The sequence below is a fragment of the Poecilia formosa genome, unplaced genomic scaffold (genome assembly GCF_000485575.1).
Source record: "Poecilia formosa unplaced genomic scaffold, Poecilia_formosa-5.1.2 Scaffold60, whole genome shotgun sequence".
Taxonomy (NCBI): Eukaryota; Metazoa; Chordata; class Actinopteri; order Cyprinodontiformes; family Poeciliidae; genus Poecilia; species Poecilia formosa.
This window is the reverse complement of record NW_006799999.1, coordinates 184,996-212,723: the sequence shown is the minus strand read 5'-3', so window position 1 is coordinate 212,723 and position 27,728 is coordinate 184,996. Positions and strand designations below refer to the sequence as shown.

The 27,728-nt window shown below is 37.3% G+C and overlaps 1 protein-coding gene across 3 annotated transcripts; it reads right to left on the bottom strand.

Annotated features, from left to right (window-relative positions):
- Positions 1–151: 151 nt before the first annotated feature.
- On the bottom strand, positions 152–27,718 carry kif18a (kinesin family member 18A). 3 transcript variants are annotated; one of them, XM_007553869.2, is made up of 18 exons: positions 27,582–27,718; positions 25,058–25,403; positions 23,148–23,305; positions 22,817–22,921; positions 22,440–22,550; positions 21,979–22,176; positions 19,273–19,449; positions 19,081–19,155; positions 18,858–18,952; positions 14,060–14,222; positions 13,559–13,723; positions 11,992–12,113; positions 11,608–11,897; positions 8,869–8,925; positions 4,482–4,848; positions 1,443–1,535; positions 1,243–1,340; positions 152–768 (listed from the first exon to the last, which is right to left on the bottom strand). In XM_007553869.2, exons 2-18 carry the CDS (start codon positions 25,371–25,373, stop codon positions 635–637), a joined length of 2,724 nt encoding a protein of 907 aa, XP_007553931.1. In that variant the 5' UTR covers positions 25,374–25,403; positions 27,582–27,718; the 3' UTR covers positions 152–634. The 3 variants fall into 3 exon arrangements, with proteins under 3 accessions (XP_007553931.1, XP_016527894.1, XP_016527895.1); XM_016672408.1 differs by having other exon boundaries at positions 25,058–25,400; XM_016672409.1 differs by having other exon boundaries at positions 25,058–25,395.
- Between the last annotated feature and the right edge of the window lie 10 nt (positions 27,719–27,728).

Here is a 27,728-nt window from a genome sequence, read left to right as displayed (position 1 = left end):
AAACTAACATGCTTCTTCAAAAGTACATTTATTGATATTAGATAAAAAAAATGTTGAATCTCTGAACATGTGTGATGCTGGAACACCTTTAAAATAAGAAAGAATTTAAAATCTGGGTTTACTTGCAACAGCAATGACACAAAGAGCAAATATATTTTAGAATGGATTTATCAAATGCAGTTTGATCTACACCAGTTTTATTAAGAAACATAAAATAACAGAATTTATTATTGGTACAACATAAAAAACAACTATACAAACTGCTCCAAACAGAGCAGTTTTAGCTGCATCAGCTGCCCTGTGAAACAATTACCTAAAATGAAGTTATTCTAAAGACATGCTTAAAATACATAATTGTAAAAACTCTGCCGAGGCACCTTTTTGCTTTGTTTGTGTGTGGATGCGATCTAAAAACTTCCAAAAAGCCAAAAGTCAGAACAGTAATCTACACAAAAATATCTACAGTGTTTATTTACAATCAAGTAAGGCTTTCTACCACATAGAGAATCCTGCTGGAGCAAATCTACACAAAACAACGCCAACATCGTCCCTGAACATTTGTATTAACAACGGACGGAAAAGCTTGAAGAGTGAAAAGCTGTCCTAATAAAAACGATAAGAACGAGGCGATGGCTCACATCCGCTTGGCCACCCGTTTGATCTGTTGGGACGTTTTATAGAAAAGTGATTTGGGTTTCTGATGTTCAAGCACACTGAGGTTCCCCTCAGAAACACTTCTCACTACTCTGCGGGGCTTGTTCTCTGAACCTGTAGAAATAAGAAAAAAGCAGGTTATGATTTAACAGACAAGCTTAAACAAACGTGATAGTGGATCTGAGAAACAGTCCGATACCAGTCAATTAATAAAGAAATATAAACACGATACAGAGAGCAGTTAGTTAAAAATACATCCATTGAAATCAGCAAGTGACCAGAATCTTTCAAATCCTCTAGAAGATGAACAAAAGTTATTGTTTACTGCTAACATATTAATCGCTAAGGCTAAAAACATTTAAAAATGTCAGCTATAAATCTTATTTCTTTCTTTAAATCAGCACTTTATAGTAGCTGGAAGGTGTTGAGTGATCATCTGACTGCAACTAATTATAGTCCTTAAAGTAAACCGAGAATAGGCTAATCAGGGCATGTCAATACTACTTGTGATTAGTGTAATATGCAACTACGTCAATCACAGTTGTTATATTAAGTGTGTGTATGGTGCTTTTCTTTATTGGCATTTACCAGTGAATCTTTGCACTCTGAGAGGCCTCTGCGCAACGGAGGATTCTTTCTTTATCCGCTTTGGCGCCGAGAAACCCTGAAACTCTTCTTTGAAGCTGCTATAATTAACAAGACAAAAAACAATAGTACTCGGTAAAACTTTAGGATTTACATCTGGGTTACATCAGGAGTTACATTTGAAAACAAAAGAGGAAAATTACCGGTTGAATTTACGCTTTCCTTGTGCAGCTGATGTCATGTCCATGTAGGTCGGGTTGGTTCGTTTCGTCTCTTGCAAAGGACCGATATTTTGTCTACAGAAGAAAAGCTTACATTAATGCTACTGACTGAAGAAAAAACATTGTAGAAAACATCATTTAAAATGTGATCGGCATGCTTCCCCATGAACACAAATCTATATTTCATACTGCAGCCGGAGATTTCAGTACTAATAAATTGACTATCAGGAATATCAACGAATGAAATGTTTTCGATAAGGATCCACCAATATGAAAATCTGGGCCAATATCAGATATTAAGATTGCTGTTGTGGTCGATAAACACCACAAAATTAAGCTGAATAAATCTGCGTGATAAAATCTGTCTGGAAAAACAGTTTATTCACATTTTAACAGTTAATAATTTGCGCCATTTGTTTCCTGTCTGGAAAACAGAATAAACTGCATTGTCAAAATTCAGTTTTTAAAATATCTGTTAGCTGCCTATTTAGCCTGCTTAGAAACATTCAGACTTCTACCAGAAAAACAATTTAAATAATCTTGCTGCTGTTGGACTGCCCGTCTATAAATCAGTCTGCACGGTTGAATTCCAGCTGTATGAGTCGATCTGCTGTGTTTTTCCAGCATAATTGGAAATTGACTTGCCATGACATTTATTCTGAACTGGTGTTATATAAATAAAACGAACCGAGTCGTTTTCACAGAGCCAATCATCCAGTTTAAGGTAGTTTTAAAAGTGCTAAATGTGTTTTTGTGTGGTGCACTTCTCTGTCATCTTTTTCTGTAATAAAACATTTCTTCTGAGGCAAAACATTTGTTCTGTTTTCGAGTTTGCTGAGGATCAAATTTCTCCACAACAATCCAATAATTCCTGTGTCAGTTTGCCATTTCCAGCTGAAGACTTGAACGAGCCGCCCTTTTCAGCAGATTTAAGCCTCCTCACCCACTCTTCCAGAATGTAAACCCACGGCTGGTGAGAAAATCCAGTGTGTGCACTCTAGTTTCAGCCTTGTTTTGAATAAGGTTTGGAGGATTTTCCACTTTTGGACAACTTGGTTGCACTACAGACTGCAGCTTAGAAACATTCCGATGTCTGCCAGAAAGATAAATTAAGCTTTGAAACATTTGATGGGGGAAAAAAAAAAAAAAAAAAAAAAAAAAAAAAAAAAAAACTCGTAACATCACGGTGAGTTTCATCTCAGTCAGTCATTAAAATATTTCAAATATTTATTTGATATATTAAAAGTTTAAGTGGGACTCCTTTTTATGCAGCGTGTTCTGCTGCTCATTCCTCTGCACGGCTCTGATCGTACCCAGCATCAACATGCATAGCTAAATGATCTGGTCACAAAGACAAAGCCCAGTGTCGATTTTAAACTGATATTAACGTCTTGAGGGCATAATTACAACCAAACAGGACGTTCTTGTAGATCATTTCTAACCCTAAATGCTGCAATGCGGCCTTGTTCTATTTTTGCAAACCTGTATCATCGCACAAAATAACACCAAACCAGACCCGACCATCTGTGCTTTAGTTAATAGAACATGTTAAATCTATTATTTTAACATGTTCATCTTAATCTCAATCTTTGCTTATTGGTGTCCAGTCCGACCAGATTCCCAAGCCGTGTTGTTAAAACAGTTCACACAGCTGTTTAACAACAAAAAGAAGATATCTTGGAGTAATGGGTGCGTTCAGAAATATGTGGTTTGTGGGTTCACATATTATTCGTAAGAACTGATTAAAAAGAAAGGATCTTTAACACGGGCTGCACAGTGGCGCAGCTGGTAGCACTGTTGCCTTGCAGCAAGAAGGTCCTGGGTTTGATTCTCTGCTCGGGGTCTTCCTGCATGGAGTTTGCATGTTCTCGCAGTACATCCATGGGTTCTCTCCGGTTTCTCTGGCTTCCTCCCACAGTCCAAAAACTGTTAGGTTGATTGGTCTCTGAGTATGTGTGTGCAAGGTTGTTCGTCCTGTCTCTCTATGTGTTGCCCTGCGATGGACTGGCGACCTGTCCAGGGTGACCCCGCCTCTCGCCCATTGACAGCTGCAGATAGGCACCAGCTGTCAATGGGCTTACACCCTTATCCCCAGATGGGATAAGGGTGTAAGAGGACGGATGGGTGAATCTTTAACAACTACCAAAAAAAACCCTAAACTCCAACAAAAACATGACTCAAGGTTTTCCTCAAGTAGAAATTACACCAAGTACAATTTCACAAATAAAACACTAGCGATTACTATTAATTTGTGAGATTTCTCTACAGTGGGCAGGACTTAAATGTGAAAATAGCAAAACAGAAACTGGAAGGAAGAACAGAAGGGGGAAGACTGAAAACAAAGGAAAAAAAGAAAGGAGGTAAGGATGGATGGGGTCACAAGAAAAAAAAGGACAGGAAGAAATAACGGGGGGGAAGGACGGTCACAAGGACGAAAGTAGGGAAAAAAGTCGTGGACGGAGGAAATGAAGGAAGTGACATGTAAGTACAGAACACAAGGTAGGAAAGAAAGATGGAAAGAATAAGGATAAAAACAGGGACAAAACTAAGGACACAAGGAGGTCACAATAAAGAAAGGAAAGACAGAAAGAAGAAAATAATGCATAGAAGGTGGGAGATCACAAGGAGGGAGGTAGGATGTTGGACACAAGAGCAGAAGGCAAGTTTGAAGAGAAAAACAAAAGGAGGGCACAAGCAAGAAGGAAGGAGACAAAAGAGGAAGAGAGAGAAGTACAGACCAGGAAGTACAGAAACAAGAACAGAAGGAGAGATGAGGGAAAATAAGTTTAGGGCACAAGGAAGAAAGAAGGGATGGAGGACAGAATGAATATATGAGGAAGAAATAATACAAGGAAGGAAGAACTGAAGAAAGGAGTCTACATTTAGACAACTGGATAGGAAATAAGGTTGGGAAATATAGAACTTCCTTACCTTTCATAATTATTAAGACTTAGAAAAATAATGAATTCAAATTCTACACCTTTCAATACCACATAGGAGCTCTGCTGATTATTCTCTAACCTTTTGGCAGAGGTCTGGTTGCCCTCCGCTGCTCTGTGTGGAAGCTTTAGCTGGCTGGAGCCTGAGACGTCGGCGGACGTCGATGCTTGACACGGGCTACCGTAGCTTAGGATGATGGTTGCATTGCTTGCGGTCTGATCGTCATTTTCAATAATTTCAAATGTCTTGTTTGGATCCATGGAGCTGGAGCAGCCAAGTGGCAGCTGAGCAGGTTCTGGTGTGCACTGGAGTGGGAGCATGCCGTCCTCAAATGCTTGGGACTTGACGACGCTTTGTGGGCTTTGTGGTGGGAGAAACGTGGAGAGATTTCTCCTGATGGACACTTTTGGAGGCTTGTCTCCCGTCTTATCTGGCAGATCTCCTCCATCTAAAAAAGAACCCAAAATGATGTGAATAACAGATTATGTAAGTAATATTTGCATTCAAAATATGATAAACTGAAGGTTATTTAGTTGTTCAGCTCTATCCCACCATACTGTGCCTCCTGAACATGTAAGAAAAATGAAATCACTTAAGAAAAGAAGAATGGGGTGCAAACAAATTTCACTAAAAACGAAAACGGTTCATCACATCCCATCTGTAATCAGAAATAAGCAAAGTGCCAGCAATGGGCTTAGAAGTTTAATTCGAACATAACCATGAAGAAATAGTGGAGCATTTTCCTTTAATGCTAAAGTCAGGCTGACATAAGGCCGTTTCAAATGATGGCGCTCCACCTTTGTCTAAAAACTTTAAAATATCAGAACAGGGCTGTGACATGCATTATTCACCTAACAAGCAGTGCTTTTTAAAAATAGATCAGGAAGCAGGGCGTTTACAAGCAAGCAACTTCTTTTTCTTCACAACTTAAGAAAATAAAGTTTTTAAACGTTTTAAACAGTTGATTTTCTGTGAAATAATTATTCAGAACAATTGAAAGAAATTACATTGGATAAGATGGAGTGATTTCTTTTAAATTTGTAGTAAAACCCCCCCCCAAAAACTGTCATTTTTAAAGACAGCCATTATTTAATCTTAAGCTTTCTGTGCAACACATATCCAGCAACTATAACAATGACTAAAAGTTGTTAAGGTTACAGAACAAAAATAGGTTAAACACAATGCCTGCATCATTTTGGGTGCTGGGAGGGGGGCAGGGGGCTAAAAAGGGAAAAATGCCAACACATAAAGGAAGAAGGAAGTGAAAACACAAAATGCAAAAGGTGAACGACTGATTTATACCATTCCCCAAATATCGAAAGCAATTTTTAGCAAACATGAGTCATACTTGAGACAGAGCTCCGTGTGAGGAATCAGTGATAAATACCCTTTTTCCTGTGGCAGAGGAGATGTCCCCAGCAATAAATGGCAGCAGAGTTTCTTAAATCACATATTTTTGGCTAGTAGGGGATTAATACATGCATGAGTTGCTATTTCTGGTGGGAGCTGCACTGAATTAGGGTCGCCTGGTTGCTGCTGCCTGTTTTTTATAGTGCGCCGTTTCTGGTTGGTGGAGCAGGGGAGTTTACGTATGTTGACGTTTTTCCCTGCCCTGCTGTGGATCTGCATTTTCATGAATGAAGCTCAAGAGGGATTGGGAGGGTTAGATGCTAGACAGACAGAGAGGAAAAACATTTGAGGGTAGGATGAAAGAAACGCAGTGGGGAAGAGAACAGAAAACCAAATGTGTTTGAAGCAAAAGGCATGACTAAAATGGAAGCAGGAAGAGGTAAATGAGACAATTTAAAAAGTAAAAGATTTATTATAATATAAAAACAAACGCCTAAAGCAGATCCCGTGGCAGACAGGTGAATGAAAATTCATACAGAATATCAGGTAAGGATTATTTCATGAAAACACAGTGATGCCGTCATCGCAGTGACCAGATTTGTGGACTTGGCTCTTGTAATGCACCCCACGAAGAGTTAATGTTCTTTCAAAACCACAACCCTCACTGAAACCACTGAAATATGATTGGCTTTGCAAGCTGCAGGGTGGAGCCATTTCTCATAACATGGTGCAGTGACCATCGGGCGTTGTGGAAGCAGTGAGGCACTGATAAACACCATCAGGATGAAAATCAAGAGGAGTTTGGATAATAAAACAGCCATCACCAGTGAAAATGGTTGCACAGGTGATAAATCTGCACATCTTTATTTGTGAGTAGATATGTGATATTAGTAGCTCAGTAAAATAATGATTCAATTATGACAAATCAAGAATCCATAAATGAGTTTATAACCGGGCGGTTTGCAGTTTAATTTTAAGACGATTAGCAGTAAAATATTTATGAACAGAGAGAGCTTCTGATTTAATTACATTGAACACGTGAAATGACAAAATAATTTGCATAAGCAGAGCTTGCATGCATGTTATTTATAAACAAAAGGCAATTTCTACATTTGATCATAGCTTCATTTCAATGCAGGGCGTCAGGATATCAACTCAGGAAAAAATGCAGCACATAGCAAAAGTAAAAAGGTGGTTTGCAAACCAGTCAGTAAAATTAAATCTGATTCAGTCCAACACAACCAGAATCCTGGTTCCGACAGAGTAGTCATGAGTCCAGGTTGCGCAGAAATTCAATTTATAATTTCCAGATTCTCCTGACTAGCGCTGTAACAACATTAGGAAATCAAATAATGCTGACTTGGATATTGATAATTGGGATTAAGATATCGATGGTGATCGACCCATTGGTTTCTCACTCTTCCACTTGTTTTCCAGCATCACAATTTCTCCAGTTTAAGCAGTTTGTCAGCTGAAATAAACATCAAATTTGCACACTGATGGAAGCTTAAGTCTATAAAAGTTATTTGCATGCAGAAAGTCAACGCATGTCCCAGGCAGGAATCATAATAACCAACCAGATATTGCATCCAGCAGTCCTAAGCAATTGTGACAACAATATCACGGTGACAACTATAATTCAATATATTGAGCAGCTGATTATAACTTTTTATGTGTTTAAAGCACAGAATCAGTTTATTCAATTCAAAACTCTCCATCACCATGGATACACCAACGAGCTGTCAACAATAAACAAGGACAGAGTCGATCTACAAAAGACAACCTCTACATTTGATCATAGCTTCAGAGAACATCAGCTAGAAGCTTGGTGAGAAAGCGACAGCTGTTGAAGCGACTATTGGGAATTGGAAGAAATATCACATGACCGTCGGCCGGCTCCGGTTTGGAGCGCCATGCAAAGTCTTGGCTCATGAGAAAGTTGACGGTTCAGCTCACAGCTACGCGCTACATGCTTGTTTATGATCTGAAATAAGTTGGGACGAAGGCCATCAGGAACTCCTTTGGTCACTCATTTTGTCATAACAGTGAAATCTTGCAGTTTCCTCAAAGAAGGCAGATTTACAAGCCTGTCTTGGGTTTCCCACTCTTGTTTACCAATGTCCTCTAACAAAAACCTCTAAATCTTCAAAGAACAGCTGTATTTATACTGACATTCAGTTACTCAGAGAAGGACCCAATTTATTGTTCAGGTGACTTCAGAGGGGAGTTTATTTATTTATTTTGCAGTGGATTTCATTTAGGGGTAGCAGAGGAAAGGCTGCATTATATATTGGCAAATTATTAGAAAATATCCAGCCACTTTTCCATAAAGTGGCTAAATAATCATAAGAAAGAAACTTGGAACTGTAAAATATTTTTAAGACAAATTTTAAACGAAAAAGGCAAAAATCTAAATTGAGATGCTCCTTCCGCACCAGAAACCCCCCCCCCAAAAAAAACAAAAACAAAAACATAATTACATTGTAACAATGAGTAATTGTCAAATTTTATTAGAGAATGTGGCAAACTCCCAAGAGTGTACATATTTCTCTTCTACGCAAGAAACTATGTTCAACTGGCAAATATATTTCATGCTCATATTTCATTTCCTGCAAAAATATCTCAATAAAACATAAACTATCTGCCATAAAAATCATTACCACCATTTGGAACGTGATATTTCACAACGTTCCTCTATAACAGCTTCTCAAAAGTTCTCTATGTAATACTTCTCATGAGTTTTTACCTCATTTCACTATTTCAGTTTTGGCCTGGAAAGAATGTCTGTGGCAGCGTCATAAATCAAAAAATATTACATGCATGACTTTTATTGTTTGTGTGTGTTTTTTTAGTACTCTGAACAACTTCTTTGCAGCTTTAAAAAGGAATAAGAGACATTTCAAGCTTTTTAACCACTACAAAGTTATATTGCATTTTAATAATAATTTATGATTTCAGATTGCTGTTTTAGCAGTCGTTTAATGCGTATTTGCAGAAGTGACTAAAAGGTGACAAGGGGAGAATAAATAAGAGGAATTGAGAGGACCAGATGATTAAGATGTGTAAAGAGGTTACTAATCACAGAAATTTTGCAACAGAAGAGAGAAAATCCATTTACCTTTAAGAGTCGGAGCTGCACTGCAGTAGAATGCTCTTTTACTGAGTCTCTCGGCACCTGAAAAGAGAATAAAAAACTAATTCAACAAATTATTTCCATTACAATAAAACGATCCAAACACGACCTACAGTATACTCTTTAAAAATGTTGTGTCACTTAATTTTACTTAGACCCTGTGAATGTAAACAGAAACTGGCTCGTGTGTGTTTAAGAAAATTAAATTTGATGATAAAGCCGAAGCATGAGGTGCAGGAGAAATGTCAAGTTGACAACAACCTCCCCCCACCCCCACTAGTAGCTCGGGGTTTTGGTTCATAATAAAACATCTTATCTCTTAAAGTTTAAACTATGACAAACAACAGGCTCAGATTAATATCCCCATTCATATGTCACTGGATCCTTTGTTGTACTGACATTTAATTTAATTAAAAGTCAACAAGAAGGACTTTCAAATAAAACAAGCAAACACAGGAGCAGAGGGACAGGTGCAGCCTTTACTTCTCAACAAACAACAGGCACTATTGCAGCAGGACTGCTGGCCAGCTTCAGTTCATGCTCCACTGTCTGCCATATCTTGTGTGTCATGAGCTGCTGGTGCTGCTAGGTCATGCAGGGATGACAGTTAAAAATGAAAACTGAAAGATGCAGTCTCATGGCTCCAACAAAACACACCAGACCCTGGACTAAAGCCAAACACACCCGCCGCTATTTCACTCTGACTGGAAAGCCAGCTTTTATATTTAAAGGTATTGTAAAACATCCAGATGTGACGTGAGCAGGTCGTGCTGAGAACATTATTTACAGCCAGTAGGGCTGGTTTGTTGAATCAGATTTTAGTAACAGTTTCTTTAAATTGACCAGTGTTTCTCCATTCCAGTACCCTGCATATTTTAGATGCGTCTCTCTTCCAGCACACCTGATTCAAATAATCGCATGACCTTCTTTGAACACCATTAAGTACTGCAGAAGCCTGCTAATCGCCCACTTATTCAAGTCATGTGTGTGGCAGGAGGGAAACACCTACAATAATGCAGGGCAGTAATCCCAGAAGGACTGGAATGGAGAAACACGGATCTAGGCGTAATGCTTTTATAGTAGAATGTTTGTAACAAACGAAAGAGAAAGTTTAACATCTGTCCCACAGCTGCAGAGCATGAAGGCAAAATGGGTGGAAGGCAAAGTTGTTGCACCTGGCAGAGGTGTAAGTCATAAAGCCAAACTCGCATGTGCACTAAAGAGAGAGCTATTCCTTGAACCACACCACTGAACGCTAACTGACTGAAACATTTGTGAGGTTGTTGATAATAGTTGAACAGCAGTAGACATAGGTGGTCTAATGAGTCTCAGTTATTTTTTTGTTGCATTTCGGCCAGGACTGTGTAAATTGTGTCATAGCCCAGCTATTTCTGATGGGAAACTGGCAAACTACAGCGCACACAACATGCAACTAACATAAGGAAATAATCTGTGGAACATGTGGAGCTCCTCCCAACTTCAGCTTTACGAGTGAACCTATAATGTACAGAAAAGTAGAATGGGTTCTCTAACAAAACATTTCAACATCAGTTGCTGTCCGGTCAAGCTCTGTGTCGTTGAATACCTTTGAAATAATCTGCAGCAAGGGGTGTCAAAGTGCTGGAATGATTTTAAATATGGACATAAGATTTTCAAAGAAAGACCGAACCAAACCTTGTTTTCCTTCCATAAGGCACACCTTCAAAACCTCTCTTATATTTTGGATTTATAATGATTACTACTTCATTTGTTTCACAAAAACAGTGGATGCTTAGTTTATTGTTGAGCAGGTGAAAAAAAAAGAATGAATATATATATATTTTTAAAGTAAAACAACAATTACAAAAACATGTATGTATCTTGTGAGCACTTCTCACTTGACTGATCTGCAGACTTCCACGGTACTGTATGCAGTTCTTTGATGACTTTTCCCCAACCACCATCCATTATCTGCTTGGATTTTGACTCCATTCTTCTACCTGATGATTTTTATATTAATGTTGGTGATGGAAGAGATAACATCCATATTTCCTGTTTTTGACTAGCTGGAAAAAAAAAACCTTACCAAAACTCTTTTCTGATCTCATGGCTAACAAATCCAGGAAACGTTTTTATTGATACATTTCAGAAGAGAAGACAAACTTGGCTTCACCTCTGGAAATGTGCTTATGTTACATTTGCCTTATAAATCACTGGTGCACCTAGACAATCTTCAACTCTCTAACAGAATCTGTGCTGACATGGTGCACTCAGTTTAGGACAATGTTTTAGTTGTGCTGAACATGATATACTGATGATAGTAAATGCTTCTTGTAACTCGGGTCATTTCCTCAGTCCTAAAAATCTGCAGTAATCAAACATTTTCTTTTGAGGAGAGCTGAGTTTGTTAAATGGCCTTTATGAATTATTACTTGCTAAGGGAACCAGAGAACAAAACATTCTTCTATCTTTCCTAATCATTTAATTGTAGGCATACTTATTGTTTTCAGTTAAGTTAAACTGTTATAGAGACACAATCTGCCATTGAAGTTTACAATACAACTGATAGAAAAAGCAGCCAAAAAAAAGTGATCAAATGTTTCCATATTCCTTATATTGTGCATTAAATACTTTAGTTTTATATTTATATAAGAAAATAGATATATATGCAGATATGAAAATAAGAGAGAGAGAGAGAGAGAGAGAGAGACAGAAAAAATAGAAAGGAAAAAAAAGGTGACTTACTGCAGGGGCTACTCTGGTGGTAATGCAGATGTGAGAAGGACAGGACAGGAGCCAGCTCACTGTGGAGCCTAACTTTTCTTGCCCCACATGTCTCCAGTGAGTCGTCACCAATCTCTTCAGTTTTCACCTGCTGCCCCGTCCCTTCCTGGTCTGCCCAGACCACACCTCTCTCCCTCAACACAACGTGCTCCAGGTCTTGGTTTTCCATCTCATCTGCTAGACTGACCAAGCCAACACCATGTAATGCAGCGTACTGCCTACTGTAAGCGGGCAGCAGGATGTTTAACATTCTGAAATGTAAAAAGAAAAATAATAGACACATTTGAAATAAGTGCACTTTCCTTTTATACAATAATAGGTCAGATACGTCAACGGTCTACCTACTTCTGCATGCGCTTATTCTCCTGATCCTGCAGCGAAGTGAGTTCAACCATCTGCTTTATGTGCTGCTTGAGATCGTTCACCTGCAGCTCTAGTCTGTGGCAATACAAGTCCTTCTCTAACACCTGAAAAAGAAAGAAAAAGGTGAGTTCAGAGAGCACCAACTTTCAAACAAAAAGAGACTGAACAAACTCTCTAACAGGCAGAAAGAGACTGAACAGGTTGGATTGAGATCATTATGCTAAGGATAGGACAAAAAGTTCCGTGTTCATCCATGTTTCATCAGAAAAGTAGACAGTTCAGAGCATGGGAGGAAAGGGGGGGGAAAAAAAAGGAAAAGAGAGCATCGTGACGTAAAGAAACTACGAAGCAACAGCAGAGAGAACATTTGACCGCTGGGTGCGTCATAGTTCTGGGTCAGTTCCTGGAAGAAAGGATAAAGAAGAAAAAAATAACATGGACATGGTTTTAGGTAACCGGCCGCTGTGTGAAGGATGAGCAAAGGGTATTGATTTATTCTCTTCACTGATCCACGAATGAGCTGGAGAAATAAAATAAACATGCTTCTAATTACTGAGGGAACAGATGGGAAGGAAACAAAGACGGTCACGATGCCAGCAGTGAGACAGCCTACCCTCCAAAATAAACAAACAAAAAAACAACAAGCCATGCTTTTTGACAAATGTGACCTACATTGTTACGTTTTTCTTGGTATCTAATCATGTCCGTTTGCCTTCCTACATTTCATCCAGTCTACATGTTATGCAATTACGCATTTAATTTGCCTCACCCTTACCTTCAGCGATCTGTTTTTCCTGAATGGCTGAAAATAGCCTGTAAGCATTCTATCACCAAAGTCACTCTTAGCTGTTGTTGGCTTTTACAAAACAGTAGTTTTAAATGGACTTCAACAGGTTTAAAGTCTAGTTTATCTTGGTAAGCATTTGGTCTGCTGTAAGCAAGTATGTCGTGATGCCTAGTTTAAAATCATTTTAATAAGATACAAGAATAAGTGCCAGATTGAGGGGTTCTGCCCGTCTCTGACCAGTTGCTTCACAATACCTGTCAGCTGGCTGAAAGGAGGTTCTCATGGTGTGGAAATTAAAGGAGCGCCTTAATTGCCCTTATCCATGAAACCCAGTTTTAAAACTTTGGTTGGCAAGTTTTGAGCACAATGCCTGTTAAACAATCAACTACTGTAAGCTAGCTACTTCAGCAGGTAGCCCAGTTAATTAATCTATTTATCTGAACCTCTACTTGTGTCATTATAGAGCAAAAACGTATAATATTCTGTGCAATAAACCCTTGAGAAAAGCTACTAAATATTGTAGGTGTTTATTCTATATTTTTTTTCAACTCAGTGTATCCGTTAAAATAGACTGTACAGATAATACATGTAATGCCAAATTGTAATAACTACAATAATTTAATTGTTGCAGAAGAAGGAATAAAATCTATATTTTTGTTTTATTTTTAATGAAAGTGTGTTGAAAGTCCTAAGTTGTCCTTTGTCACAATGAACTTTTGTTCATTATTACCAGATGTTAATGGGTTAAAGAGCGTTACTCACCTCTGAGGTCTGATCATTTGACTTCAGCAACTTAATCTCATTTTCAACTCGGTGAAGCAAACCATCATTTTCTAGAAAACGTGTCTCTGTCTCCTTCAGACGTTTTGATATGTGCTGGTGCTGAGTGCGCAAGCTGGCAATCTTGCGCTCGTGCTTGCAAGTAGCCTGTTGAAAACGTAAAAAAAAAAAAAAGTAAAAATTTTTGACATATGTACATATTATGCAATCAGGCCAAAAAAGAATTAGAGATGAAGGCATTTGTTTGTTCTGAAAAAAAAAAAAAGTATGATTGTAAAAAGCAACACTCAAGAAAATTATTTAGAGTAAATATTGGCATTAAACATTGTAATCCTTTCAAATATGACAGGATACCTAAAAACTGATGAACAGTGACCTTTTTCCCAAAGTACAGTCAATTAAGAGGCTAACAGAACAGAAAACTGAAATGATGACTTAGCAGCTTGGAATCCAAAAAGATCACGCAGTGTGTGCATCAGTTACCTTCTCCATCTTTTCTTTGGCACAGAAATGTTGGACCTGCAGGTTATCCTCCTCACTGTAGCACTGCCGCAGCTCATTCGCCTTCAGTTGCCGCTCTAGATCCAGCTGCTCTCGCCTGATTTGAGCACGGCTGGAGAAGATGCTCTGCAGAGCTTCTGACACTCTGGAGGAATGAGAGTTTGTTTTTACTTACTTTACAAAGTTTTGCTTCTTATCAAACTTTTAAAAAAATGATTTACTACCAACAGTTTCTATCATGCTTTAGATTTAGAACAATGACTTTAACAAATGTAAGAAATAAATGTGAGCAAACGGCCTGGTACATGCATCAGCAAAGGCTCAAAACTAAAAGTTGCTATATTGTATTTGGCTTGTGATCCAACACCCAACAAATCTACTTTTGAAGCTGTAGCACTTAATTTTTTACTGATGGAGCAACAGAGTTAATCACTTAACTCTACTTTTGAGAGACAGGCAATAATTACATAATACCTAAAAGTCTTGTGGCGCATTACCATTATTAATATACCTAAAAGGATAGAAAACATTGGAAAAACTTCTTAAGCAGCGCTCAGATCGTGCAATAATATCTGTGCAATCTAATTAAATCTGTAGGGTTTTAAATACATGTGTGAACACACAAAACGGACTGAAACGGCATCCCTCAGGGCGCTTTTGGAGAGACTGGAATACTTTTATCTGCATTAGCTTTGTAACATGAATGCAAATCACCTGAAGCCGCAACACTTTAGGTTATGCGTGTAGTAAAAGTGTTTAGTAGCAGAGCTGATGGCTTTTGATAAAGCTGCATAATACATAGCAAATTATCTCAAAAATGCATAAAATATCAGCATCACAAAGAACTGCTTGGATTGCACTAAACATTAGCTAATTATGCAAATGCCATCCACTTAGATTCTTTATTCCACCAATATAATTTTGGTGATGCTTGTTATTTAATGTTGTAGAAAATGTTTTAGGAACAGGTTAGGGTGTTCTGTAAGTCTGGCCTACGCAATTCTGCTCGATTCTTATTTCCCGTCCGTGCTCCATTTGGGATTTCTCTCATTGAGCTTGATTGCTGCAGATACATTTTGAAACCTAACTAAACCATATTAATTTGTAAATGACGTAGAACAAGAGACTGAATTCACTAAGGGTTTGTACAGAAAAGTGGATCATTTAGCTCAGATCTTAATGCCATCTGTGAATAGCCATGTTTAATGTTGGGTGGTATCTGTTCAAGTCAGAATGAATGTTATTACTGGCTCGGGACAATTATTTTTAGCATGACTGAGTCCTTTATAGGTAAAGGACAATGGGGTGTGAGACTGTGGAGCAGCATAGCTAATGCAGATTCCACCCTACTGCGTAGCAAGCTCTTTGGAAACTGCATAAATTAATTGTCAACTTCCCCCCAAAAATAAACCCAATGTTGTTATTTAAGCATACCTAAATTGGCTAAGTGAAAACTTAGCAATGCTGCGCAAATATCACATCGCTGGATGACTAACATCTTTAGTACATCTGAAGGCAAACAAAGAAACTCCAGGTCTGCAGCCTCTTGAACATGCCACTTGTATTCAAACTGAGCAAGTTGGATATTCTTAGCTATATGATGCACATATGTATTCCTGAAATAGAGGAGAGCTGATGCTCTGATTGGATGCTGTCTAGTTGAGTAAAGACGGCATAAAAGGCAGGAGAGGCATGCAGGTAAATAAGGCTGGAGAGCTGTCGCTGAAATGTGACTGCACTCTTCAATGTAACTCTAGTGACGTAGGAGACGCCGTGGCCTTGCTAGACTGTTGAATTTTTAATAGCATGAGAAGCGTGCAGCCTCTATTCAGAGCCTCTTTCTGTGCGAGTTGTGAATTCTGATGCCAGTGAATGAAGCATGTGGGAGAGAGACTCATTCAGCTTTTCCCTCATACCCCCGCCTCCAACCCAAATACCCCGACAGATGCCACTTTATGCCTTACAGACAGTCAGATAAGATGATAAGATCTGGCTGGTGTGATTTAAGGAAAATAAATGTGTATCATTTGTACTGAAAAAAAAGGACACAACTGTTCAAGATTAAAACTCTACATGCGTTCATTCCCCGCTGCATAATCGTGGCAGACAGGAAATGAAAAAGGAAGATCCGAATTAAACTGCATTTTCTTTCTAAACGGTCCATTGCAACAGTTTTCAATCCTGATCCTCTGGCCTCTGAGCACAGCTGCCGTTAATCCAAGATCTAAGACATGCTTGTCTAAAAAAAGTACACCGGAAACTAGAGGAACCAATAGAAGCAATTAAACACTGAAAATGCATCCGTTTCTATTAATCAATAAATATAAATTTTGTAGCAAACATAAATCTTTATTTACCTTTAAGCCTCATGTTACAACCAAAGTTTAATGTATTTTATTGAGCAGATCAAAACAAAGAAGTGCATAACTGTGAAGTCTAAAGAAAGAGTTAAATGGCTTTCACATGTTTCTGTTAAAAGTAAAAAAAATAAAAAGTGGAATGCACCTGTGTTATGTCAGTTACAGCAATTCTTCAAAAATAAAATCCATCGTATTGACTCAAAAAATAAAAACCTTATTGGTAAACAGAGCACATCTTTATGCAACAATTTCACAACATAAAAATAGCTGGTGTGTGAAGGCCTCAAAGGATCGTTAAAGAACATCAGTAAAGACCAGCTTACTGACGTAAGCTGGTCTTCCATCTAATGGAATATACTTTAATCTATCAGCTGAAAGTAGAATATCACAAATGCATACCACACTTTTTTTTTTTCTTAACTGTGCATCGTTTACCTCCCACTTCACAATTCTTTGAGTTGGCCTCCCAATTAAATACACTGCAGTTTTTGATTCAGGGTTCCTACATATTTTCCATTTCAAAATTAAATGTGTTGCTACGCAGAAATTTCAGTTTTTAATTCTATCAGTTTTCAACATATTCTGGGCATCCAATAAAAAACAAAAGAAAGAAAAAACAAAAGAGAAAACAGTGCTGAGGTTGACTTCTGATTCTGAACACCCTGATCTAAAAATGTCTGAGTACAAAAGAATAGTGAAATGGTCCTTTTAACATTTCTAAATGAATGTGTATTTATCTTTGGACACTTTGGGCAGGTTGAAGAGCTTAACAAATATCTTATTTTAATGACACAAAGTTAAAAATAAAGAGCACTATGAAGTATAAATAAATATAAGAATCCCTTCACTTTTTATAAATTCAAAACTGTAACTTTTAGGAAAGAAAATAAGGTCAGAGAGATGTAGAAACTCAAGCCTTTTTCCACACCATTTTCTTTTTCCATACTTATACAGACGTAGAAAATGATAAAAGGAAATTCCGTACTTCTCCAGGACTTTTACAACTGAACAGCAAGCCTGGGAGCTTTGAAGGGAGAAAATGTAAAAACTTCTGCAAACCTCTATATGACTAAGATGTATAATATTACAATTATGCATTACAGATCTCAACTTCTCATTCCAGTTTTAACTTAAAACACAATTATAAAGACATTTTTTTCTAAAGGGTGTTAAAAAGAAGCACACTTAAAAAAGGACATGTGCCCTGTATTTATAAATCTGAGGTGTAAAAAAGAAACAGTTCACCGGTTTGTGGGCAGCAAGGTTTCGACTGAAAGCTTTTGTGTGTGTTTTGTCTTAAATCAATGTGACTTGTTATACCCACTAGGGCAGCATGAGGTCATCAGCAGAGGTGGACCATTTTCCAGGAAGAAACAATTTTCCAAGAGGTCTAACCGTCAGGTTCATGTGGGAGTATTTCATAACAGTAACACAAACAAGCTGCTTAAAAATTATAAATCATATTTAACAAGGAGGCTATATAGTATATGCGGTTCTCATAAATGTTATGTGAATTTATCAAGGTTATAACAACAGCTGAGGAGCCTTTAGGGGGACTATCAGTTCTGACACTTGCTTCGGTAAGTCCTGGGCCTACCAGCAGATGAAAACTCCTTTAACGGACTTAGATGCAACTATATAGCGCAACATAAATTACGTAAGTAAATATATTAACATGTTCACACACACACACACACACAGTGATTTGCTTCAGGAAATCAGATATATTCATATTTCACTGATAGCTGAGGGAAAAACAGGATAGACAGGGCACTTAACTCTGCTGAGACAATGTACATGACTTCATAAATAAACAATTTTATAGACACCTTTTTAAAAATATTAATAAGTAGAGTTTTTCATTGAATATCACGCCATCTATTACTTGAAATGCTTCGATCTGCAATAGAGCCAGGCTTAAGTTCAGAACTGCAAGCACAATTCATACATTGTGAGCTAGTTGTGTTGTCAGGTTTTTTTTTTTTCTCCCTTTTTTTTTTTTCCAAGCTCAGGGAACCCAGGGGCAGAATCACAGCATGACGTAAGGATTGTATATCCTGTTGAGACTTGGAAAAGCTTGGGAAAGAGCTAGAATAAAACACAGAGAAGGAAAACCTCTACTTCACCCGCCTCATGGGTAGTTTTCTTTTACTGCTTCAGTGATTCAAATGCAATCTTCCAAAGATTGACCCTGTTATTTGCAAGTGATTAAATAAGATTTTCATTCTCAAGGCACAAGCGTTTGTGTACCAGTTGCTGTAGTAACACCTTAGTTACGCTGGTGGCAAAACGTCTCACAAGCTCCTTTTACTTGAATTGGTGTCTACATTCCAATAACGGGATTTGACATGAAGGATTTATGACAAGCCAAAAAGAGTGACGTGTTGCAGGTTTCACTGGGAATCAGACCACCTGCTTACCTTTTGAACTCCGCTTGTTTCTGGGAGGAGATCGTGTTGGAAGCCACGGCGTTTTTCTCCTCATATTCTTTTAGTTTCTGCTTCAACTGGAGAATCTTCAGAGATGCAAGGCATTAAAAATACAGTCAGAAACAAAGGACAACTCACTGTAAATATCCTAATTCAAAACAAATGAGGGAGATTTGACTGATTAAACGTGGCCATGATTGTGGAGTTTCCTTACCTCTTGCCGCTGCTTCTCACAGATCACAGCGTATTGACTGATGTGACTGTCGAGACTCACAACATTACTCTTGAGCTGAAAGGCAAGCATTGGAAAAGAAAAATGTAATGTTTTCAAAGGATTTCATGGATTTCCTTAGAAGATTCATTGCCATTATATCACAGTTAACTATGTGAAAGCTTTAGCACTGACCGAGGACTTTATCTCCTTGGCCCTGTTGGCATATTTAAGTGTGTTCTGGGTGTCATCGTAGGACTTGGATGATGGGCTAACATTGGCAATCATAACAGTTCTGCAGTTGCCCCCCAAGGAGTCTTTAAGTATCCTCGTCAGCTTGCTGTCTCGATATGGTATATGAGCCTTCTTACTCTGAAACAAACGGAAAAAAATAAGGATTAGCCCCACAATGTATGCTTGAGTTCCCTTACAGACTGCACTGAAGAGAAACCGAAAAAAACCCCCCAAAAAACTGAGAAACCACTGAGGTTTCACTGTGTTCACTTAGAAAATATATCAAATAAATGTTTGACAAGAACAAATACAGAACCCAGGAATCCACTACTCTTGTCAAACAAGACATAAATCAAAACAGAAAAAAAGAGAAAGATGTGAACTCATACATATGAAGTGTGCCTTCATGTTGTTTCTCCACTTTAACCGGAAGAAAGGCATTGTTACATTGGACTGTATGGTGGGAACCAATAAACCTAACTGGAAACACAATTTAGTACAGAGTGTACAATTTCAAGATTGAGTCTCTCTGCAGCAGTCCGTGAAGACAGCTCTGTCAATAATAATGGCATTAGATAAACTACAGCTGCTTAGGTGAGTCACGCTGTCAGTGACACTAGGACTGCAAAAATTCACAATTTAGAATATCATAGAAAAAAAGAGTGTAAAATGTTTTATCTGGGGGTCAAACTGTGCTTGTTCTTAAAATAAACAACAACAACAACAAAAAAAAAAAACATCTACATCTGACCTGAAAGACCAGAGTTGGAACTTTTATCAGATCTGCAGAGTTTCAGGATAAATGTGGGAAAATATCCACTTTAAACAAAAGCAGGCTGTCCCTGTCATTCTATATTAAGTGTCAAAAAGTAAATAGCATTGTTTCTGAGCAGTGCAGCACGAGTGCATTTAAGACATTCCACATATGACTAAGCCCTTGTTGTGACTGCATAACGCAGTACAGCTTTTATTAGTCCACCAGTGCCAAATTTTATTGAAACATCTAGAATGTTAATAACCTTAAACAGAAACATGCCTGCCACCACCAAGCGTGGCTTTAGTGACAAAAAGCTTTAACAAATCCCAAAAGACGCATCCTTTGTTTCTGCTGTCAAAACACTACATGATTTTAACAAGTGTCATCTGTTCCAGCTGTAAACAACAATTATTGCACAGCTGGAGCATGGAAAACTTTTTCTTCCCAGATCAAAGACCGGAACAATTAGAGGAGTGATTTAGCATTATTGAAAACATCAACATGTAAACCCTTTTAAAAAGGCATCACTTTCACTAAACAGGGCGCATTTTCAGTAGATGTAAAACTCCGGGCTTGACTGAAGGACAAGCTGGAGAAATGGAGTGCTTCTTCAGATGGCTCAACAAAAGTATGGCCACCGCCTAAGGCAAACAACTTACAACAGAATCTCTGTACGTACAGCATAATATGAAGATGACGAGAGCCCAAACAGAATCGAGCAGACATTCTTCAGCTCTCTCAAATGAATGGTATGTCAGTCAAGAAACGAGTTAGGAAATTCTTTCCTCTAAACATTGACCGCAACATGAATTTCCTTGGACCAATAACCATGAGGGACAGGGTGGCAAAGCTGTGGTGGGTTAACAATGAATCCATGACTGCAACTCTTAAAAGAAAAGAAAAAAAAAAAAGAGTAAAGTACAGCAGCAACTTAACAATGCTGATGAAAGAAGACAGACTCAACCCAAAGAATGAAGCAGAAGCCTGTTGAAGATGGATTGCATTTCAACATGGCCGTGGTAGGTTTGCACAGCATTTCCTAAATGCGTGCCGCCTGCCTGTGTCTTGTCTCTTGAGACTGGTGTGTAAAATGAGAAGACTGCTTGACAGGTTAATGTATGCAACTGGAATGAAATAATACCCAATTATCCAGTTGACTCTTCCCTTCCCAGGTTCCATGTTCACTACCATAGAGAGAGGAGATAACTTCATACAACATCAAACTTAACTGGTTTAAGTCATAATACAAACCAGTCAATAAAATTTAGAACAAATAGAAAATTAATAATAATAAAACAGTGGTTTGTGATGTTTCTAAAAAAAAAACCCCAACAAACTCTTAAATTGATTTTTTCTATAGAATTAATAGGCCTGCTTAAAAGTTTGGCATTTTCTTTGTAATCTACTGGCCATAAAACATTGCTTGACGTGGGTAAAAATATGCAGTTGACATATTGTTGAACAACCGCAAAATAAAAATGTGTTTCAAAATATTTTAATTGTAATAATTTCTTTTACATAGATTCCTAATCAGGTTTTAATGTCTCAACTAAATTAGTCAAAGCACACATATAATCCCTCAAAGGTTTGACCATTCCCCAATGATTACTTTATTTAAAAACTAAAAATGGCTTTCTAAGACTTAGTGATGGTATACAGTTACCATTCCATGAACGCAATTATTTATGTTGTAATCCTGATTGCTAATTCTCTTATTCTGCATGATAAATGCAGGTCTAAGAAACAACATTGCATCTTGTGTAAGCAATGTGCTCGCCATCTTTTATTGAGAGTTTCATAAGTGTTAGGGTTATCGACTAGACGAAATTTAAATTCTCTTTCATGTGGTCATTATGTTGTTTTTTGACCCTTTTGGTAATTAATGAAGATATGGAGGAACGCAAGCTCACCTTTGGGTCCGCAAGAGCGTTGATAACATTTCCCAGGGCCAGGAGGGAGCGGTTAATATTAGCACCTTCTCGTAGGCGTGCTCCCTTGGCATTGGTGGCGCTGGCCCTCTCTGAGCCTGCCAGGTCAATCAGGCTCATTTTGGCTATGCAGACATTCGGGTTTAGACTAGCTGTTTTGTCCTGCTGCCTCAAATATATCTGAGAAATTATAAACAAAAGTGTTAGCTTAAAAAGAACGTATGTTTGAAGTTTCTACCAGTAAAAGATTCTTTAAGTTCATATTTTGTATATATACACTCAAAGGTGGGTACAGTTAGCTGTTGTATTTGGTTACTTTGCAGGCAATTGTGATGTTTTCTTTTTTTAATTATTTATTTATTTTAAAAGCAACAACAACAACAACAACAACAAAAAAACAAACATACAAAATCTTTTCATGTTTTTTTGCAAGATTAAAATACCTGAAATACAGCATGAGAGCGAGAAGAAGTGGCATTCATATCAGTTGGGTGTTGTGTCCTGTTTCGATTGCCAGAATCCAAAGCCTCAAGAATGTGCTCTGCAGACTTGGGCTGTAAAACATCAACAGAAAGTTTTGTCAGCATGAGGGTGACGAATCAGGTGAAAACAGTGAAACATCTAAAAAGTGCTGCAAATGAGCAAGTTTAGACCAACTTTAGATTAAATGTGAAAAAAAGTTAATATGGGAAGAAAGTCTTTGCATAGCAGTTTATCCATTTATTGTTAAATGTATAGAGACATTACGTTGTTTAGTAGAACCATAGGAGCAGAATTACAATAACAAGAAGGCTCAATGTTGTATTGTTAGCTGGCAAACCTTATGAAGTGTGAGGCCCTGAACAACTACTCCTTTGGAGCTGTCCTCTCTGACAGCAAGAGGCCCGACATTCGCCAACAAGTCTCTGATCTGTTCATTGTAAACCTGTGAACCAACAAAAACATAGTTAAGCGCCAAGGGCAAGCTTCAACAACCTAGTCACCTCAAGACAAAAGATGGAAATGCAGGATTGAAAGGAACAGTTTTTAATTAAAAATGAAAGTAAACAAATATGGAGGAGTAATGTAAGAAATGCTGTTAGACGCAAAGTAACCAGCTGAGGTTAAAAATAAATGATCCATTCTACACAAAATACATATTTGGAAAATACCTCAAGATATGAAAATGCAAGAGTAAACTCTTTCTCCTCCTTTGCATCATCCATCCGTTTGAACAGCTCTTTCATTGTGCGGTACATGACTCCAGGGTCATTTTGTGAACCCAGCATGGTATGGGTCTTTCCAGCTCCAGTAGCACCATAAGCAAATACTGTAGCAAAAAAAAAAGGAAACTTATTACAAAAGAAAAGGGTGCATAAACACCAACAACAAATCAATTTTAAAAGAACATAAAAAACTGAGAAAGTGCACAAAATGCAGATTGCAAACTTCAATCAATCAAGTGACAGGAATTTAAGTGTTTATTTTAGCTAAAATCATACAAAATAGATTGACAAAAAAATATGTCTATACATTGTGAGACAGCATTTATTTTAATACAGTATGTCGTTAGTTGTTCTTCTTTGACATAATGCAATAATGCAGACAAAGAGCAAGAATGCTAGATTGTGATAAATAAATCTCAACCTGTCAAAAATGTATGGTTTACTGTTTCTTTCCTGTTTACAACAACCTTTGCTTTCTATAACATGTTTCACAAAACAGATGTCAACGGCCTAAACTATGGCTTCTGAACGCAAACCAGGCCTTAAAATGCTGCCTGAACACATTTTTTAATGTAGAACTTTGCTACTTTTCCAAATTCAAGTTTTCAGATATCTAATTTATTTTCAGCTAATTTCATATTTTTTTGGCAGATATTTCTGCTAAAGCACAAAAATAAAAGCCTAAAAAAAAACTAGTGATGAAGAAGATGGATGAACGGAAAGATAAGTAAATAAAAAGATGAATGGATGGAAAATAGGGGTGAATCTGTGGTATTAACATGAATGGAAAGATGGATGGATGCACATTTATGGATGAATGAACAGATTGATGGATTATGGATAAATAGATGGATGGAAGGGGAAAGTGATTTACAGACTAATAGCTAGATGGATGGTTGACAGAATGCATGGATGAAAAATACATGGAATAAAAGATGAATTATGAACAACTGAATGTATGAATTGTTCATAGAGGGATAATTGAACAAGTGAATCCAACTTTAGGAAAACGGAATAATGAAAAAAAATATCCGGAAATACAACTATTTTCTTACTTTTTCAAACTATGCAAGAATGTTGTTTGCAAACAGCCTGAGATCTACATTCAAAAGCTGCTCAGAAAAGTAACCTTAAATGACACGTTGTACTGAGAAGAAAAGAGTTCAGTCAAGGTAGTGAACATTAAGTTTAATCCTCCAAATGGATCCATATTTACCACAGATCCATAAAAATTACAGTTAGCAGATATTTGTTGTTCCTAATGACAACAAATATCTGTCATTATATTATTTGAAAACATATAATGACATAATAATGCTCAGTTTTTTTTTAATGTCACCCATTCTGACTTTAAAAACAGTTTTGTCTTGAATTTTGCAGTAATACTTTTTTCAGAGGGGTGGAAAAAGTGAACCGATTCTCTGTAGGGAGCAAACTGAGAATGGTGACTGGATGCTGTGATGAAGTAACTCCCCTCTCACTTTGCTCCCTGCAGTGTACTTTTTCTCTGGCATTTTCCCTGAACCGCAGGCTTACGTGGAATGGACATACGAACTAACAATTCCAATTAATCATAAAGAATGCAAACCTTTTCACCAGGGATTGAGAAGGTAGTTCAGGGACAATCTGTTCATGACTTTTTAGTGACCCTGAATCTTATAAAATATTTAAGAAATTCAGAAAAGATGAGGTCTGATTCATGCTTCCTCTTACGGCAAACCAATTTTATCCTTACTTTATTCGAACCAATTTAGTCTTTTTGTTGCTTAACTATTTTGCACTAATGGGGTTTTTGCTGAACCTGAATCAAACAAGAAGCCTAACACATTTAATAATTTTGCATCCACGTTAGTTACCTGTGCAGTTGAATCCATTCATTACACCATCTAGTACTCCTTTAGTGGTGTTCTCAAAAATGTCCAGTTGAGTAGAGTTCTCGTCAAAGACGTGGTCAAAAACAAATTTCAAGTCCTTGTTCGCCCTCTTGTTGATGTTTCGGTTCCTCACTCTTTGTGACCCAAAACATGACATGTCCTCCTCCTTGGGGTCAAAAATAAGCATGTGGTTGTCAACAACTTGGACGACATTGCGACAGTTTTCACGCTTCTCGTTGTCGTTGGTTGGCCGAACCCGAACTACGACTTTTACGTGACTACACACGTCACTTGCCATTTTGGTCCTTCGATTGTGAATGGAATGCTGCTGCAACACAAAAAGGAAAAAAGGGGCTTCAGTGGACTAGTCACAAATGTTTCTACTAAAGACAAAACAAGGTAATAGGAATGACATCTATATAAATCCAAATGTGGAATATGCACAACAGAAGCAGCCATCGCAGCTTTTGATTTGGATGAAAGCTATCAACAATCACATGATCCAGAACATAAATCCATCTTTGTTTACACACAACCAATTTACAGCAAAAATTTATTTTCAAGGACGTTTAATTTCTCATCATTGAACTGTAACATTGAATAGGCAACATTTACAACAAAATAAAGGAATTAGCTGCTAAGCTTCTTTTAAAGCAACATAAGACTTGTAACAAAGACACAAGCAGAGACAATGAAAACCTTCCTATAAAAAAAAATGGTTGTGTCAGCTGTAGTATCAGCCTGTATTTCAGTCTTTAAACAGAGTACTAAATGCAGCAGAACTGATTTATTGTAGAAAGAGCTGGATTTATTATGATTAGAAGATAATCTACCATGGCTAACAATTATTTTTAGAAAATTGCAAACCCCTATAGTAGCTTAGTTAATGCAACATGTGGACACATATGGAGCTTGTAATTTCACTCAACTTAAATACACTATTCACCTAAAAGACATCGTCACCTCTTTTTTTTTTTTTTTTGCCAAAAGTGATTTTGGCAAAAAAGAGAGAGCATGTTATTTTATGTCTTTATTTGATCTACTTGCGTTATATAATGCAAAGCAAAAAAAATATATAAATGTTGCATTAAAGTCAGATATTTTTCACAGCTCACGATAAATACATCGATTTACATTACGAAATGTAAACTGAACCTTCCAGCTACAGGGTAAACCCATTCTTCAACAAGTTGTGGTATGTTTAGATGAGGTCAAACCAAGGCAATAAAAATAAGCTTTTGAATAAATAACATAGCATTGGTCTGACTTATAGGATTAATTGTGATGAATTGATTTTGAAATAATCATCAGCTAATCTAATAATATATTAATCATTAACTGGAGTACAGAGTCAAAAATCACCATTTGCTGAAAGAACAACATACCCAAAGCAGTAATTAAGACAAAACAACACACACATACATATATAATCACTTAAGATAAAACAATAAATAAATATCTCTGCTGTGAGAACTGACTACACTGTTATATTAATACAGTTAATATTAATGTTTGCCTTCATGGAACAGCACTTGTAGTAAAATTAATCAGCCATTGATTGGTGCTCTTACTGTTTATGTTGAGTCATTTGAAAATATACTGACCATGTTTTCAGATTGCAGTACTTGTGGCCATTTTTGTCATCATTGGCTTATTTAATTTGTGTTTTGAGTATAGCCATTTTTGATTATCTATTTTCAGTATTTTCCTATATAAGAGAGTTTCACTCTGTAGAATTTAACTTCCCGATTAAATAATGGCTTAAGTCAGAGATCCACAAATCATTGGCCAGAGATTTAAATCAGCTTTGATCTGCGACCTGCAGGTCAAATGCTGAATTTTTTTCTATGCTCAGCCTCCATTCATTAAATACTTAAAAAGCAAGGACTGCCAGCATTTTCAGTAGATTAAAGCATTAACTGAAAGTATCTTTGTTCATTAAAAATCAGGGAAAGATTAGCGTAATATGTGTGAAGTTCATACGCATCTGATACACACCCACTACCCCCAACACATTTTTTCCCTTTTATATGTTCAAGTATTTGAGTTGAAAAAAATCCGAATATGAAAAATTGTGAAAATCCTAGCCTACTTACAAATTAATTTATTATTAACAAATCTGTATGTCTTTCTGCTATTGTTCACTTAATGAAAAAAAATAAATCTATCACTAAACGAAAACTAGGGAACGTTGTGTCAAAACGTGCTGCGGTTACTTTGGAAATACATTAATATATCGAGATGACAACTTCCTAACGGTAAAATATATTCATGTATTGCTTTACAAATATTAAAAGACACAAAAGTTCTGCTTTTCCATTATCAATACTATACCAATACATTCGTTAAATGTCTACATATTTAAACACAGAAGCACAAACGCCTCTTAGCACACCTGACAAACACCCGCTAACTAGCCAGCTAACGTCGTGTATTTTCTAACAATACGTTAGATTTGTAGTAGCCATCACACAGAAAACTCTCCGTGGGAGTTTTCTTTTCTTACCTGTCATAAACGACGGGTATCTGTCATGCCACAGCAGTTTTTTTGATTAAAGTAAGTCGCTGTCACATGAAAATTGAAGTCGTTAGCAACGCGTTGCTGGAGACAGCTAGCACAACAAGCGCCAATATTTTCAAACAGGAGCTCTCT